Below are 19047 nucleotides of genomic sequence, written 5' to 3'. Positions count from 1 at the left end.
TTTCCCTTCTTTCAATAGTACAAAGTTTTAACCTTTTGCTTGCCCACGCTCAGGTCCTGAAACCTTCCCCGCATCTCTTCCCCCACCCCCCACACAAACTCCCTCCACCGTTCGGTAAAATTGCCGCAGGGTCGGGCGCCTGCGCGGCTTCGCTGGCGACCCAGGATAGTCTTCAAGATCCCCAGGCTGTTTTCAGGCTCCCCGCACAACATGTCTGCAGTGCCAGGCTTCCATGAATGGAGTGTTGCTCTCACTGCCTTCGTCCGCAGTGATTCTCAGACGTGCACACCTCCACTTTGCAACATGAGAACGAAAGATCTCAAATGCTTTTGTATCAATTGAGAAATCCCTGGGTCAATGTAGCAATTATTGTGAGGGCGGACACAAGGAAAGACACGGCGAAGGCTTTAGATTGATGGGTCACGTGGATCGCTCTTTCCAATGTGGGAGGGTCTTGTTACCATCTGAACGTGACCAGACTGCCAAGAAGGAGTCATTCTGTTTTTTGTTGTTTAAAAAAACGTGACCAGCCTGTCAAAAACTAGATTGTTGCTCGCTCTTGCGATGCGCCCGTAACACTGCAGGAACCGGCTGTAAATAAGGCGCAGAGGGAGAAGGGTTGAATCGCAGGCAGAAACTGACCCAAGAGCAGGTGAAATTGGCCGCAAACTGCGGCTGGAGACGAGCGGTCTCAAAACTCCGCTGAAATCCCTGCTGCCGAACGACCGAAGCGATACTTTCATCATTAATGAATATTTAATGAACCGGGGATTTCTCGGCCCTCGTTTAAACAGACCAGTATGGGCGTTCGGATCGTCATATACAAAGGCAGCGAGAGCAAGACTTGATTCACGAAACAATTAACGCGGAACTGCAAACTGCAACATTTCTGGGCAATAATTTGTAGCGAATAAGAAATATTCAGATTGTGTGACGGTGGCAGGGAATTGGACATAGCACTTCAATTTCATCTCAGTATCTCCTTCCTTGTGTCTGTTTTGTTGACAGTGAAGTTATTTTCCCCGGTGTTTCTGGATTAATAATTACTTAGTTTTAATTTATTGCTAAATGCAGGTTGGGGATCGAAAGCAAATGATCAGAATGGTAGAGCCGATGCCTAGTTATAGCGAGATGCTGGTTAAAAGCTTCTCTTGTATGAACACTGCGATTGCGGAGTGCAAGGACTGCGGGTTCGAGCTCTCCAAACGGACCCTGTTGGAAAACGCCTCCCTCACTACTACCGAGGGGCTTTTGTTCCTGGTTTGTGCAGTGGGATGGACCCTCCTACGGAAAGCTGCTTCGCGTTATCTTTTCCAGGTCAGTGAGTGAGTGGGTGTTTGCGGCTCTGATGTTAGGTGTCAAGAAGATGGAGCCTTAATATATGTGCTAGTTCAAATACAAGAAGACGCTTTACATTAGAATTCCAAAACAAAATAGAACCTTGGAAATAGCGGGTCGGGAGGACCTGTGGAACGAGAAACAGAATTAACGTTTCAGGTCGATCACCTTTCGTCAGATAGCGACCTGAAACGTTAAGTCTCTTTCTCTCTCCAGAGGCACTGCTTATCCTGCCGCGTTTTTGCGGCATTTTCTGTTTAATGTCAGTATTGGCAGTACCTTTCATTTGTATTATGAAGACAGATAATGTGAGCTTAATCGCTTTCCCCTGATATTAGTAGCAAGAGAAATGTACGGTTTCTGATCTGTGTATGTAATATATACAATACATCACATCAAAATATTTGTAGCTAAATATATAATGTAACTAATAATATAACAAGCCAGTGCTTTATCCGACTGATTTTGATGGCCTATTTATGAATAATGGAACGCTTGTCATATATTTTAGCCAGATTGAGCCTATTGGGCTAAAATGCCCCAGGGACTCTCACTTCTTGGTTAATAGATATAAACGGCCCTCGTGTATCTCTTTTAAACAAGATTTATAGGTTTATATATTAAGTTGGAATTGTATTGCCTTTCCTTCATAATGCAGACCTGAGACCAACGATTCACAACTTTTATGTAACTAAGTATCTTCCAATATGGGGTACAGGACGTTAAGTTTAGTGACCAACAGCCAGAGCTCTGGACTATTGACCATTGGTTCAAATCCCCCAATGCTGCTGGGGATTTACATTCAGATAATTAAATACATCTGGAATTGTACACAAAAATGCCAGCCTCAGTGGCAGTAAACACAAATCTATTGGATTGTTCTTAAAACCAGTCTGGTTCACGAATGGCCTTTGGGGAAGGAAATCTTTCTTATCCAGTCTGGCCAATGTGCAGCTGCAGACCCACAAATGCAGTTAACTCTAAACTGCCTCTGCACTTCAGGGCAAGTAGAGACGAATAATAAATGCTGGCATTGCCACCAGTGTCCACATTTCATGAAGGAATACATTCTTTTAAAAAGTGCTGTGGCCCCCAATTTATGGGAAGTGGTCTGCATTTTCCGGCATCTTGCTGTGCACTTTATTGTCAGACTGCAGTGTGGTGCAGCAGGGGCAGCTTGGTAGAGGACCTTGTCTGGCAGGTGTTGAGTGTGAGGCTTGTCCTCTTGTCTGCAGTGAAAATGTCGACAGTGGCTTGAAGTTTGGCAGCTGAACGTGTGAAAACAGGCATCATCTATGTACTGCAGCCTGGATACTGAGGTTTGGTTAGAGAGTTAGAAAAAAAAAGTGCTAAAATAATAATTGAAACACATGAAACAGTTGTTAATTAAAATCATAAATACACTGTGATTAAAAATTGCTGTTCAGCCCACAGTATTGACACTCCAGAACCAAGGTTACCCAAACCTCAGTATTCAGGTCAGGGTCTCCCGTGGTTATGAAAGGCCCCATATTAATGTAATTTATTTTACTCTTTCACCGTCTGTACTATGTTGAAAAATACTATATTTATGACTATCCATCATTAACAAACCTTACTAAATCTTAGCTTATAAATGAATGGATGTTGACAATGCCATAGTAATAAATGGGTTTGGCTGTGTGTGCCAGCTGTGGCCGGGTGTGCCAGCTCTGGCTGGCATAAAGTTGAGGGGTGACACAAAGCATTTCCGGCCCCTTAGCTCAGTCTCTTCTGCAACAATTCTGGACCCAATGGTGAGCCCAGGGATGGAGATGGTGGTCATGTGTGCACACATCTGCCCCCTGGTGTATTCCTGAATTCCATGTTGCAGTGTGCAGGTGTGGGGGCCAAGGACTCCTGGCTAGTTGTTGGCATGTTCCTGTGGACTGTTTTCAACTTACCTTCCTCAAACAGCATGAAGGTCACTGACCTGAAACATTAACCCTCTTTCTCTCTTCATTGATGCTGCTTGACCTACTGAGTATTTCAAATATTTCTTGTTGTCATCCAAGTTTTATACCTACCGACTCTTATTCTGTGACAGTTACAGGATTGGGAACATTTTTGTGATTGCCTCAAAGCCCCACTTTGATTGTCAGTAGATTTTAGAGGATATGATAAATAGTATCAAATTTCTTCTGGGCTAATGTTTACCAATACGCCAATTTGTAGCCAGTCTCACTGCCATGGCAACACTGAATGACTCTGTGCATCACCACTAATTGAAAAGGTTACAGTATCTTAATGCTAGTTGTGGGGTTTTCCTCTGAGCAAATTGGCTACCACATTTCCCTGCTTTATGACAAGGACTACAAAGATACATTGTTGGCTACTACATTTCCATACTTTGTAACAAGGGCTACAAAAATACATTGTTGGCAATAAAGTGGGTTAGGACATCCTACAACCATGAACAGCTCTATAAAAATGTAAAATCTGCTTTATTCTTTCACCTTCTTTCCGACACAGACAAAAAGACCCAGATCTTCTATTTATGTTTGTGACTACCCATCTTTCCCAATCCTGGTAACATCCCAAACATTGTCCTTTTCTATATTCCTCAAGATCTACAACAACAACAGCAGAACATCTGTATCAAAATTCTACCAAATCCAGACCTCTCTACGCCACATTCCTTCCACTGAGTGAAAACCAAATAAACTGCAGATGCTGAAAATCTGAAATAAAAACAGAAAATGCTGGAAATATTCAGCAGGTCAGGCTACATCTGTGGGAAGAGCTGACTGTTCAAGTTGAAGACCTTTTGTCAGAACTGAGAAGGAGTCAAAAGAACCTTGTTAAGCTGCAGGGAGGGTAGAGGAAGGGGGAAATGTTGAGGCTGATACTGAGGTGACCATGAGGATAAGCTGTAAACAAGGTTATTTATTCAATGATTGAATGGAAGCTGTTAGAGAGTGAGAACATGGACAAAAGAATGTAGGAGTTGCAAAGTGCAGAGGGGGAAGACGTGCCCGGCAGGACGGGGTTATGTTAGGGCATATCATGGACATCCCGCACCCCCATCCTCTGGGTAGTTTAAACTTCATTTGTCTCCTTCCCAAATATCTCCTTCCCAGTTCTGCCAAAGGGTCTTTGACCTGAGATGTTACCTCTGTTTCTCTTCCCACAGATGTAGCCTCACCTGCTGAGTATTTACAGCATTTTGCTGTTTTTATATCCCATCCATTGAGACCCACCAGACCCCTGTCTGGAGGAATATTGGAATGCACCTTAAGGGCAAAGAAGGTTAAGAAGAGGTCTGATCATGATGTTTGAAATTGTGCGAGGCGTTTGATTTATTGACACAGGATGTTGACTCATAAATGATTAATTATCTGGAATTTGCAATAGACCATTAGGCCCAACTGTTCTACACCAACCTCCTCTTACTCTTTGACTAATGCTAACCACATCACCACCTGTTCTCTCTTCCTCATATTTACCCAGCTTCTTACTACATGTGTTGGTTGCAGGCTGGTTGATTGTCAGAACGTACAATTAGGAGGACTAAATTACAGATCATCACAAAAGAACAAAGGGTGAGGGTAGATGAAGGTCTTTTTTAACCTCGAGGGCTTGGAGTGCAGCCAGCAGCAGCAATGGAAGAAGAATTTAGGATTTTTAAAGATGAGATGGAGAAACACGTTGGGGGAAGAAAAGAATTGTAATATATGGTGAAAGACTGTTTGAGATTATAGAACAGACAAGAATGTACAGATGTAATTTTCTTTGTAATTGTTTTTGAGCTATCGCAATAGCCATTAGCAGCACACTGTGGTTGCAGTATGTGTGAGCTTGAGAGTGCAGTGTGGTTAGTTACCAAGGTTACTGCAACAGCATGACTATCCCTCGTGACATCCCCCTTCAAAGATGAACGCCAATGTTTTTGGAACACCATCGCCTCCCTTTATGGTAACACACTGTTCTAACTTGTACCTGTGTTTGGTACCTTCAGTTCTCTCTTGCTTAGATCAGCAGGATGGATTTTTCCACCTAATGAAACTTTGGTGGCGATGTGACAGTGAAGATTATGAGAAGGTTGCTTACTCAACTTCAGAGACCACGGGAACTCATGCAGTCTTAGCAGTGTCACTTTCATATTGAGAAGGAACAGAAAGACTTGCAATTCTACAGGCCATTTTGTGATTTCTGGATGTTCCATAGCCCTTGTGTCCAATGAAATGCCTTTAAGTCATTATTGTAATGTAGGAAATGTGGCAGGGAAATAAATACACAGAAAGCTCCCACAAATGACAATATGATAAGGACAAGAGAAAGAGTTTTCCTGGTTGTCTTTGAATAACCCATAGGATTATTTTGCACCTATCTGAGGAAGCCCTGATTAATATGTCACCTGAAAGCAGGCACTTTTAACAGTGCAGCACTCCCTCAGTATTGTACTGGAAGGTCAGCCTAGGTTTTCTGCTTATGTCTTTGAAGTGGGACATTTTCCTGATTCCAGAGCAATATTTAAAAAAAAAATTATGAAATCTGACACACGAGACAGTGTTTATATTGTTTCCACTCTGGTAGGTGGATCTTTGAATTGGGGCATCACTGAAGGAGTCGCTTTTGCCAGGATGAAGAGTAAGTGGCAGAGGTAAAAGCTCGTAGGAGTGATAATCAAGAACTTCCTGTTACACCAGATTCCCATTTGTAAATTGAAAACTATGATAGTGGATTGCACTTGTGGTTAAGTTTAGTGACCCTTCTCATTTATAATGAATAGCAGATCAAACATTTTATTCTCCTTTTGAAAATAGTTTCTGCCTCTCCAGGCAGCTAGATCCTTTCACATAGAGGCTTTCTGATACCTTTTGATCATGAAAGGGATACCCCAGGGGTTAGGATGAAAAGTATTCTAATCTGGTGATGGGAGTATATTTGATCATACCCTTGGTCTTGCAGCTATTCTGAAAGTATATAAAATGGATGTGTCACATGTGGGATATTAAGGGGTGAATATAGTGATCTGATTGCAAAATTGAGCACAGAGATACTGAACTGAAGAAAGGATGCCGGATACTTCATTCTCGTACTGAGTGAGTGCCACACTGTCAGAGGTGTGCTTTTTCAAAGATGAGTTGTGCCATTGTCAATATTTAATCCCCACCCAGCATCACTGATACAGACTACCTGGTCATTTCAATCATTTTTTTGTTGATGGGATCTTGCTGTGTGTAAATTGACCACTGTATTTCTTGCATTACTTCAGTGGATAAATCATGAAAGTCACAATATAAATGCATGCCCTTTCAGAGTTTAGTCAACTCTCGAAACTTCTGAAACATTGGTTCGAAGATTGATCGGAAGTGATATACTCGGATAATGCTCTGGGTTGGAGAATTCCAACAATTTACAACCCTCTAAGGAATTCCTCCAGACCTTTGTCCTAAAAGGCCAATAACCTGATGCTGTGTTCCTCAGCTCTCCATTTTCCAGCAGGAGACCACAGTCAGTCCACATCAACCCTATAATTCATGTCATGAACTTGTATATTTCCAGAGGATCATTCACCTAACTAGGAGTAGCCTATCAATTGGAAAAAGATCCACATATTCTTGTTTTCCATTTTTTGTACTTCATTCAGTCTTCCATTCAAACGATGTATCCCTAACCCTGTGAATGCATTACCAACCATTTATATGGCACCTTATTAAATGTGTATTGAAAATCCAGATAGACTGCATCCACCAATTTTATCCCCTCCCCTTCCCATCTGCCTTGCTGATTACATCCTCAAAAAAAACAATTTATCAAACAGTATTTCCCTTTTGTAAAGCACAGTGACACTCTAGTTATGTTATGAAACTCCCACCCCTCTTCACCCTGTATGCTGTTAATATCCTGATCCACATATGAACAGTTGAAGTCCCTAATCATAAATTACCCCATGGCTTTTGCACAGTTCTGCAATTTCCTGCATTTGCTCTTCAATGTCCTTCCCAGTAATTGATGGCCACTATAATAGTCCCAGCTGTCTAATGCAACCTCTGTTTCTTTCTTCTGAACAGACAGATTCCGTCCTTGATCACGGTAGGACATCCTCACTCTCCAGTGCTGCAATATTCACTTTAATCAATACAGCATTCCTCCTCCTTTCTTCTCTTTCCTATCTTTCCCAAGCAGCTTGAATATTTACAACCAATTCCTGCTTTTTCTTTAGCCAGGTCTCTGTTATTGCCACAATAATCCCTTGAGGTAAAATGCACCTGCAGCTCACCAACCATTTTTAATACACTTCTTGCATTTAGATACATGCACTGTAAACTTACATTAGGCTTTCTTGTACTCAGAGTCAGGTTCTGTCTAAAAATGTCCTTTTACTTGTTTTGGGGCTATTTATCTCACCCAAACTTTTTTTTACACCTTTTCTTCTACCTACCTACCTACCTACCTGTGCCCAATTAGTTTAAAGCTTTCCTCCCCACAGCACTAGTAACTGCCTTATGAGGAGATTGTTCCCAGTTCTGTTGAAGTGGAATCTTTTCAGCCTGTGCAGATCCCACCTTCTCCAGATCTGCTCCCTGTGCCCCAGCTAAATAAAGCCCATCTCGCCAGCCATCCATTGTCCTGTCCTCCGGCCTCACGGGAATGTGGCAATGGGGAGTAATTAGGAGATTATTACTTTTTAATATTCCGCTTCCTAATCTCCTCCCTAACTCCTTAAGATCTGCTCCAGGACCTTCATCCATATTTCTGCCCATATCATTGGCACTGATATGGATGGTGACCTCTATCTGTTCACCCTTCCTTTCCAGAATTTTCTGCCGCTGCTCTGTGATATTCCTTATCCCTGGCACCAGGGAAGCAACAGACCATCCTGAAACTACTTGTGAGCTCTAGAAATGCCTGTTTGCTCTCCTAGCTGTAGAATCCCCAACAACTGCAGCTCTCTTGACCTTGTTGCTTCCACCCTCCCTGTACAGTTTAACTATCAGGTGCTGTGGTCTTAGTTCTAGCTGCACTGCCCAGGGAAAACCTCACAATATTTAGGAAGAATCGGGACAAGCAATTGAATCACTGAAGTATAGTGAGCTACAGACTAAATGCTGCTAAATGGGATTAGTGTGGATGGGTACCTGATGGTTGGCATGGACATGGTGGATCTAAGGATGACCTCCTGTGCCCTATGACTCATGACCATCTCCTCTGCACCAAGGTCATTCCTCACTGCTACCATTGCACCTTCCTTATTCTCAGGACTACCCCAACCCTGTGATCTTTAGTTTGCCTTTTGTAAACATCCATACTCTGGAATATTTAATTTCCAATCCTAGCCAGCATATCCAAGCCTAGCCATCTTTTTAATGACTATAAGATCAAAATCCACTTATTTCTAATTGCACATTAATTCATCTATCTGGTTACAAATGTATTTGGATAAAGTTCTGAACGTATTCCCATTTTTGTTTGAGTTATCCTTGTTTGCTGAGGCACTATTACCATTGAACTCCTGCCACAATCTGATTATTACAACCCACATCACTAATTTGCTTTATGGACTTGAAGTTTCTTTTTATGAATTTAGAACCTCACCTTCCCCTTTTAGTTTAGGTAGAAGCCCTGTCAACAGTCCTAGTCATATGATTTGTTAGGGCACTAGTCCCATCCTAGTGTATGTGGAGCCTCTTTCCAACAGAACAGTTCTCTTCCCCCACTGACAGTGTCCCATGAATTTAAGCATGCATCTCCTGCACCAATAGTTGGGCCATGCACTTCACTCTTTGTTCCTGTCTATGCCAATTTGATCATGGTTGGGTAATAATGACAAGATTATATTCCAAAGGTTTGATGTCTCTTCTGAAGGAACAGAAGAACATAAGAAATAGAAGCAGGAATAGACCATTTGGTCTCTCATGCCTGCTCTGCCATTCAAGGAGATCATGGCTTATCATTTGGCTCAGTATCCTGCACTAACTCCATATCCATTTATTCCCTTAGTGTCTTAAAACCTTAATCTCTGCCTTGAATATACTCAGCACCTGAGCTTCCACAGCGCCTTGGATAGAGAATTCAAAGATTCACCATGCTCTGGGTGAAGACATTTCTTATCTCTGTCCCGAATGGTTGTCCCTTTATTTTGATTTGGTGCATCTCTGACACTGGGACCTCGAGGTATCATCTGGATTAGTTGCTCATGGATTGGGCTTCAAATTTCATACATTTGAGATTCAGAGCCAAGTTATTCTTTCTTTCCTCCACTAAACTGGATTTTACATGAATGGCAGCAAAAGACCCAGTCTCAGTATTTTGCCTACTTGTTGTCAAGTACTGACCCAGAATAACAGCAGTAAAGGCACCAGAACAGCAGCAAGCCAGTTGTGCCTGGGGCTGTTCATAGCACCATATTGGACTGCAGGGAGCTGAGAGAGGATTGTGGAGCAGTTCAGATACTGTCACAAGCTAAGTGGGAAAGAGGTGCACTTTGACTCTCTGCAGTCTGAACCTGACTCCCCGACCTCCCACACCTTTTCTCCTGAAGGTTCAGACTCTTGCTGTGGTACTGTTTCACAGGCATTATGGATCTTCCACTGACCTCTCGATGCCAAATGTGCATCCTGATGCTGTGTTTTTTTTCTTACCATTCAACCCTAGGGGGCTCAGAAATGGGACTTGGTTCACAGCTGTCAGCCACTTCTTACTTTAATTTACTTCTCTTCTTGCATACATTAATTAACATGGAGGCAATGGAGCCCCATCACTCTGGAAAATGGTCAATGGCTATCCCACAAGGATTTCCCTGGACGTTGGTTACCTTGGGCCGACCTGCATCTCCACACCCCACCTCTCTTGTATCACCACCCTGTTCTTTCCAACAAGTAATGTTGAGGTGTATTGAGGTGTTTGGTAAGATGGTGGGAGGGGATAGTGAGAGTGTGCTAGCAAACAGTGATCCAATGAGAGGGACTGAGAGATGGATTGTGTATGGAACCATTCTGTCTTTGTGTGCAAGATAAGTCATAATCTGGATACAGTTTATCCTCTTTGCATTATCAAACTGAGGGTAAATCCTGGATCTTCCTACTGATAGATGCATTGCTCATTTTGGACCACACCCCAGACTGCGCTGGCTCACTGATCTCAGGACATTGGTGGCACATCTTTAATTGGTCTGAAGTGCAGAGTTTCCACCTCTGATCCAGTAAGGGCCTTTGACTGGAATGTGTTTGGGGGGTGGGGGGGGGGGGGGGTAGAAATATAAGCTAAGAATTATACTAAATTGTGATTCCTTTTCACTCAAACACTGAACTGGCATTTCACTGTCCAGGTTCACCATGAAGAATGGTTACTTGGGAGAAGGAGTGTGACAGTTGCCATGGGAACTCAACATGAGCTGTTTAGGTGTGTGGGAGCATTGGATCTGTTTGCCTCGATGAGAATTTCAATTTATTCTCACTCCTGCTTGCTGCATGTTAAATATCTGTATTTGACAAATTCTTTAATTTAGATTATGATTTTCTTTTTACAATGTTAAAGTTTGATTGGGATCCATGGGGATTTACTGAGTTAGTCCTTGTCCTCCACACAATTCCTTCAGAATGAATGCATGAGGGGAAATGGCACATCTGTAGATAGCAAGCCGGGGATTAGAACCAATTGGACAGCTCATCTAATGAGCTGGCACACGTGATGGGCCGAATGGCCTCCCTCTGAGGGAAATATGGTGTCAGCCCTGGAAACAGGACTTCCAGAGAACATTGGTCACCTGAAACCACAAGGTTTCCTCCGTGGTGTTTGCTCAGTCTCAGTGGGAAGGAGGGTGAAGCTCAGAGCATCCGGGCTATGCATGGGTAAGGTGCACCAGGATCCTCCCTCTGGCTCCATCAGTTCAGACAGAAGGTTCATGTACATGTCCAGTTGAGAGAGAACGGGGCTTGCCACTGATGGCTCCTGTGATCAAATGGGTCATGAGAACTATCTACTGCTCAGAATCAGGTTTATTATCACTGACATATGTCGTGAAATTTGTTGTTTTGCAGCAGCAGTACAGTGCAAGACATAAAAATTACTGCAAGTTACAAAAAAATAAATAAGTAGAGCAAAAGAGGAATAACGAGGTAGTGTTCATGGACTGTTCAGAAATCTGATGGCGGAGGGGAAGAAGCTGTTCCTAAAACATTGAGCATGGGTCCTCAGGCTCCTGTACCTCCTCCCTGATGGTGATAATGAGAAGAGGGTATGTTCGGGGTGGTGAGGGTCCTTAGTGATGGATGCCGCCTTCTTGAGGCACCACCTCTTGAAGATGTCCTTGATGGTGGGAAGGGTTGTGCCCGTGATGGAGCTGGCTGAGTCTACAACCCTCTGCAGCCTCTTTCGATCCTCCACATTGGAGCATCCATACCAGGAGGTGATGCAACCAGTCAGAATGCTCTCCACTGTACACTTATAAATAATACTAATCATTCATTCCCTCCACCACCATCGTACATTGGCTGCAGTGTGTAACCTTTACAAAATGCACAAGTTATCTAGCTGGCCTGTCCAAATCCACCTCCCAAACAAGTGACTGTAACCCCAACAAGGCAGCTGGTGCATGGGAACACTGCCACCTATAGGTTCCCTTTCAAGTTGTAGACCTTACTGATTTCAATGCACATCACCCGTTCCTTCATAGTCACGTGGTCTAAATCCTGGAACCCAAGTGGGTCTGCAGTAATTCAAGATGACGGCTCACCCCCACCTTCTCGAGAGCAATTAAGACTGGGCAATAAAATCTGGCCTTGCCACTGATGTCCGAACCATTTAATATATTTAAAAAATCAATAAATTATAAATAAACTTGAGACTACCTGGTTTGTAGATGATTTAGTCCCCTGAAGGTATTGAGGAATATGCAGGACCAGCAATTACTCAAGGCTGCACTGTGTCCTGCCAGAGTAGAGGTGATTGGGCAATTCCCATGTCAATCAGACAAGATGATCACACTGCTGTAAGATGTATCCAGAATTTATATGGAGCGATTCCCTGTTTGACCTTTTTTTCCCACAAAGAACTTAACCTGCTTGCATTGGAAGAAGATGTTGTAGTTTCTGTTTACTTTCCTCTTTTTAAATGGACTGTTTTCTGATAAAATTGACCTTGTTCTACAATAGATTGTTCTGAGCCACCCGCCCTGCCCCATCTCCATCTTATTCATTGGTGGAAAGTTGTCAATGAGTATTCTGAATGGAAACTGATCTTCCTGAGCGGTATTGAGGGACCCCTGTGCTGTTGGAGGTGCCATCTTTTACACGTGGGTGTAAAAGTTCCAAGGGCAATATCTGAAGAAAAGCATAGGAGTTTATCCTGATGTCCAGATTAATGTTATTCCCTCAAACAACATTTTTAAAGCAGATTATCTGCTCATATGACCGCATTGTTGTTTGTGGAACCTTGTTGTGTGATTCTTTGGCCATGCTTCCAAAGTACTTTAGTAGCTACAAAGCACTTTATATCCAGAAAAAGATGTGGAAGGTGCTATGGAAATCCAAGCCTTATATAACCAGTGTTTGAAGGTGGGGCTCTGTTTTTGGCCTGGAATGTTGACAGTTGCTCTTATTCCCTTTCTCTCCATCTCTTCCAGCCACTAGCTCACTGGTGCAATCTACACCCCAGGGATGCAGCCAAGATGCCTGAAAGTGCTTGGAAGCTGATTTTCTACACTGCCTCCTGGTCCTACAGCACCTACCTGCTCTTCCTCACGGACTATCCCTTTTTCCATGACCCACCATCCGTCTTTTATGGTATGCTGTGCAGTCTGCATCAAATCATTTCACCAGATGACACAACAATTGCACTGAGTTAGAGCCCCTGTCTAGTAAGACTGATTAGGTTGTGTACGTATATTATTTTAACAAATTCTGCACTGTAAACTTGGTGCTGGGAAATGGAATGATTTGGAATCCAGTGTCAGTCTGCCAGGTTTAGCATACCCAAGTTAATCTGGGCTAAAGCTCTTTCTTTGTTTCTGACCCAACAATACAAACTAAACCAGTGGAAACAAACCTGAAGGAGTGGGAGAGTGAGGTATGAAGAAATTACTCCTCCATCCCTCACACCTCTACACTCCACCTGATCTGACATCTTGCACACTTTGCTTTACACTGCTGTGCCTTCAGTACTAGGGACCTAAGATCCAGAATTCCCTCTCTAAACCCTTCCATCCTCCTTTAAGGCGCTCTGAAAGCCTCTCTCTTTGACAACGGTTCTAATACCATGATCTGTAGTCCGGTGTCATATTTCCTTTGGTGATGCTTCTGGGAAGCACCTTGGCCTCTTTTATTACTTTTGAGGTGCTATCTAAACGTGAATTGTTGTTACAGGATGTAAAGGATCAGATGTGATGGGGAAGACTCTGATTGTAAAGTTAAATCTAGAGCGAGCACACACTTACCATTTGATGATAGCTTGAAACTTGGCTGACTCAGCTGACTTACCTCTGAGTCAGAAGGCTGTGGGGTCTAAACTGACACCTGAGGTTGACAGAAAAGGTTTGAAGATTCGGATGAGATGCCAGACTATGGCTGCCCCATTAAAGAATTGAATGAATATCAGGGACTTGCATCAGTCTTCTTGCTAGCAATCCTCCCATAAACAACATCCCTAACAAAAGAAAGGTCAGATTGGCATTCATTTCATTGTCTTTTGTGAGATCTTGCCGTACATACAGCAGCTATCATGTGAATCCACGTAGTTGATCCCTGCACCAAAAAGTAATTGATTGTTCATGATATTTAAACTCTTTAGGATATCAAAGTGATGTGAAGGAGAATGAACAAAAAACAATTTTTCTTGCACTCATTCTTATAACATGTCTCTCTCCTAATCCTTCTCTGGTCCCTGAGCTCAATGGGAAGTAGCTCCTTTAATGAACCACTACACACTGTCTCAGAGGAGTCCTTTTTAAATCTGCTAGCTGCTAAGTACAGATATTTCTGTCCCATCCAGAGAGCTGTCACGGAGGACTTAATTTTGTTAGTGTTGGTAACGATGTTGGCAGAACTGAGTTCTCTACATTTCCTTGGAACTATGTGCATCTTACTGGCAAATACTGCAACAAGAGAGGTTTAAATATGTCACTGAAATATCTTTAGCAAAGATTGACAGAGCTCTCCATATTTAAAAAAAACAAATAAGTTCCTGATATCATAAGGTAAATGCATGCTTACATAGGATAAAATAGAAGAATGTCTAGTACCAAAATAAATTGCAATTTGTATCTCAAGTATTAAATGATTGTACTTAAAAACATTTTAATCAAGTGCTGAAATCCAGGCCTTTGATTTGAAGGGCTCTTCTGACGCTGCAGCAATGCTGCTTCACTGGAGTCATTCACTGAATGGCCACTGAAGTGTGACAGGATTCCCTATTAGAAGGAGCGGCAAAGGGCCTGCCGAGGGGGTTTCCCACTTCCACTGCTTGATTTTAAAACAGACACCACTAGATAGCAGTGGACTCATGTTACGTGAGCAGGAGCCAACCATTTGGCCCCTTCAAGCCTGCTCTGCATTTCAATTAGATCACCACTGACCCGTTAACTCATCCCTACATCTCTGTGCAGTCCCCACATCCGTGATTCAGAATCAATCCTGAATGTACTCAATTAGTGAACATAACCCCCTTGAGATATAAAGGTCCATGGATTCACAGCCTTCCCTGAGTAATTTCTCCTCCTCTCAGCACCAAATGGCCAGATCAGTATTCGGAGTCTGTATCTCCTCATTCCAGACCCTCCTGCTTGTGGAAACACGGCATTGCACAATAAGTCCCTCGAGCATAATCTGGGCATTTTCACATTGCTGGGAACATTTTGTGTGACATACTTCTGATGAATTGCATATAGTGACTGACGTGGCATGATTGGGTCATCCTACTGTAAATCATTTGTGTGTCACTATCCTCCACTCACTACATTTCTGGCAAAAAAAAAGACCCTGGTTAGATTGAGAGAATTTGCTGTGATTTCTTTCTTCTATTCTGTTTTCTCTGAGAGACTGTATTCTGAGTAAGTTGACATTAACTGTACTGTCAACTACTTTAAGCCTAGATATGTGGTCTTGCCTCAAACTCACTGGGTGACAATGGGTTGTCAATAAGGACTCTGTTTCCTGTTTTACAGCAGTGGCTACAATTCTGTAGAACTCCATTGGTTGTAAAGCTCAGTGGGATATCCTGAGATTATGAATGATGAACCACAAAGGCAGCAGGGAGTGAGGAATAGAACATAGAACAGTACAGGCCCTTCAGCCCATTATGTTGTGCCAACCGATATAAACCAACTCCACAATCAATCTAACCCTTCCCTCCTACACAGCCCATAAACCCTCCATTTTTCTTACTTCCATGTGCCTATCTAAGAGTATTTTAAATGTCCCTATTGTATCGGCCTCCACCACCACCCCTGGCAGTGCATTCTAGACACCCACCACTCTCTGTGTTTTAACAAACCTCTGACATCTCCCCTGAACTTTCCTCCACTCACCTTAAATGGATGTCCTCGTGTATTGGCCATTGCTGCCTTGGGAAAAAGGTGCTCCCTGTCAACTCTATCTATGCCTCTCATAATCTTATACACCTCTATCAAGTCTCCTCTCATCCTCGGTTGCTCTAAAGAAAAAAGCCCTAGCTCGCTCAATCTTTCCTCATAAGACATGTTCTCTAATCCAGGCAGCATCCTGGTAAATCTCCTCTGCACCCTCTCTAAAGCTTCCACATCCTTTCTATAATGAGGGGACCAGAACTGAACACAATACTATGTGTGGTCTAACCAGAGTTTTATAGAGTTGCAACGTTATCTTACAGCTCTTGAACTCAATCCCCTGACTAATGAAGGCCAGCACACCATACACCGCCTTACCACCCTATCAACTTGCATGGCAACTTTGATGGATCTGTGGACTTGGATCCTAAGATCCCTCTGTTCCTCCACACTGCTAAGAGTCCTGCCATTAACCTTGTACTCTGCCTTCATATTCAATCTTCCAAAGTGTATCACTTCACAATTTTCCAGATTAAACTCCATCTGCCACTTCTTCGCCCAGCTCTCAATCCTGTCTATATCCTGTTGTAACCCACAACAACCTTCTACACTATCCACAACACCACCAACCTTCATGTCATCTGCAAACTTATTAACCCACCCTTCATTTATAAAAATTACAAAGAATAGGGGTCCCAGAACAGATCCCTGTGGAACACCACTCGTCACCGACCTCCAGGCAGAATACTCTCCATCTACTACCACTTTCTGCCATCTGTGGGCAAGTCAATTCTAAATCCATGCAGCCAAGTTTCCATGGGTCCCATGCCTCATGACTTTCTGGATGAGCCTACCATGGGGAACCTTGTCAAGCGCTTTACTAAAGTTCATATACACCACATCCACTGCTCTACCTTCATCTATTTGTTTGGTTACCTCCTTGAAAAACCCAATTAGGCTCATGAGGCACAACCTGCTCCTCACAAAGCTATGCTGACTATCCCGAATAAGACTATGCTTCTCCAAATGCTTGTAAATCCTGTCTCAAAGAATCTTCTCCAATAGTTTGCCCACCACTGATGTAAGTCTCACTGGTCTATAATTCACAGTATTATCCCCATTACCGTTCCTGAACAAGGGGAACAACATTTCCCATCCTCCAATTCTCAGGTACCATTCCTGTGGCCAGGGAAGATGCAAATATGGTCATCAATGCTCCAGCAATCTCTTCCCTCGCCTCCCGTAGTGACCTGGGGTATATCCTGTCTGGTCCCAGGGACTTAATTATCCTAATGTTTTTCAGAAGCTCCAACACTACCTTTTTCTTAACCTTAATGTGCTCCAGCACATTAGCCTGTTCTACGCTGACCTCACATTCATCAAAGTCCTTCTCCCTAGTGAACATGAAGCAAAGTATTCATTAAAGACCTCCCTTACCTCCTCCACCTCCAGGCACATGCTTCCCCCTTTATCCCTGAGCAGTCCTACCCTCACCCTAGTCATCCGCCTGTTCTTCACATATGTGTAGAATGCCTTGGGGTTGTCCTTAATCCTATTCACCAAGGCCTTCTCATGTCCCCTTCTAGCTTTCTTAATTCCCTTCTTAAATTCCTTCCTGGCTGCCTTATAATTCTAAGAGCCCCATCTGATTTTTGCTTCCTAAACCTTAAGTATGCTTCTTTCTTCCTCTTGACTAAATGTTCCACCTCTCTTGTCAACCATGGTTCCTTCACCCTACCATCCTTTCCCTGTTCCAGTGGGACAAACCTATCCAGAGCACCATGCAAGTGGTCCCTAAACAACCTCCACATTTCTGCTCTGCATTTCCCTGAGAACATCTGTTCCTAATTTACCCTCCCAAGTTCCTGCCTAATACCATCGTAATTAGTCCTCCCCCAATTAAATACTTTCCCATATCATCTGCTCCTATCCTTGTCCATGGCTATGCTAAAGGTCAGGGAGTTGTGGTCACTATCTCCGAAATGCTTGCCCACCTCGTCTGTCACCTGACCAAGCTCATTGATTAGAACTAAATCCAGTATGGCTTCTATTCAGCCTGTCCATATACTGGACACACCTAACAAATTCTGCCCCATCTAAACCTTTAGCACTAGGGAGGTGCCTATCAATATTAGGGAAGTTGAAGCCACCCATGACAACAACCCTGTTACTTTTGCATCTTTCCAAAATCTGCCTACTTATCTGCTCCTCAGTGTCCTGGTTGCTACTGGGGGGCTTGTAGAATACTCCCAACAGAGTGATTGCTCCCATCCTGTTTCTGACTTCCACCCACACTGACTCATTAGACAATCCCTCCACAATGTCCTCCCCTTCTGCAGCTGTGACACAATCCCTGATTAGCAATGCCACTTCCCCACCCCCTTTTAACTCCTTCCTTATCCCTTTTGAAACCTCTAAACCCTGGAACATTAAGCAGCCACTCCTGCCCTTGTGACAGCCAAGTCTCTGTAATGGCCACAACATTGTAATTCCATGTGCTGATCCATGCTCTAAGCTCATCACTCCTATTCTTAATACTTCTTGCATTAAATTAAACACATTTCAACCCATCCAACTGACTGCATTTATGCCCTATCCAGTGCCTATCTTCCCTCACAGTCTCAATGCATCTACCTTTACACCAACTGCCCCATCATCTGACCTATCATTCTGGTTTCCATCCCCCTGCCAACCTAGTTTAAACCCTCCTCAACAGTTTGAGCAAACCTGCCTGCGAGGCTATTGGTGCCTCTTGAGTTCGGGTGTAACCTGTCCCTTTTGCACAGGTCGTACCTTCCCCAGAAGAGATCCCAATGATCCACAGATCAGAAACCCTGCCCCCTGCACCAACTCTTCAGCCACACATTTGTCTGCCATATCTTCCTATTCCTATTCTCACTGGCGTGTGGTACATGCTGAAATCCAGAGATTACTACCCTTGAGGTCCTGCTTTTTAGCTTCCTTCCTGACTCCCTTTCTTCACTCTTCAGGACCTCATCCCTTTTCCTATCTATGTCATTGGTACCAATGTGTGCCATGACTTCTGGCTGCTCACCCTCCCCCTTAAGAATGCTGTGGAATGGTTAGGAATGCCTGAATCAACCTACTGGTTGCACAGAAAAACACATACCCATTGCAAAAGAATTGGCCTTTGATTTACTTTTCTCCTTGCTTTTAAGAATTTAAGAAAAACAATCAAATTGAAAAAGAGAGAAATGTAAACTGAT

At 43.2% G+C, this 19047-nt stretch overlaps 1 protein-coding gene across 1 annotated transcript in view; it reads left to right on the top strand.

Moving 5' to 3' along the window:
- Window positions 1–498: 498 nt before the first annotated feature.
- The window catches only part of cers1 (ceramide synthase 1), a 28257-nt gene continuing 9708 nt past the window's right edge, over window positions 499–19047 (top strand). The window contains exons 1-2 of the mRNA XM_052038009.1: window positions 499–1317; window positions 12926–13085. Of these exons, the coding sequence (XP_051893969.1) occupies window positions 1069–1317; window positions 12926–13085 (409 nt within the window). The 5' untranslated portion in view covers window positions 499–1068. The remainder of the gene's footprint in view (window positions 1318–12925; window positions 13086–19047) is intronic.

Source organism: Pristis pectinata, chromosome 24 (genome assembly GCF_009764475.1).
Source record: "Pristis pectinata isolate sPriPec2 chromosome 24, sPriPec2.1.pri, whole genome shotgun sequence".
In the NCBI taxonomy this organism is placed as follows: domain Eukaryota; kingdom Metazoa; phylum Chordata; class Chondrichthyes; order Rhinopristiformes; family Pristidae; genus Pristis; species Pristis pectinata.
The sequence above is the reverse complement of the archived record's forward strand: the minus strand, read 5'-3'. Positions and strand labels throughout refer to the sequence as shown.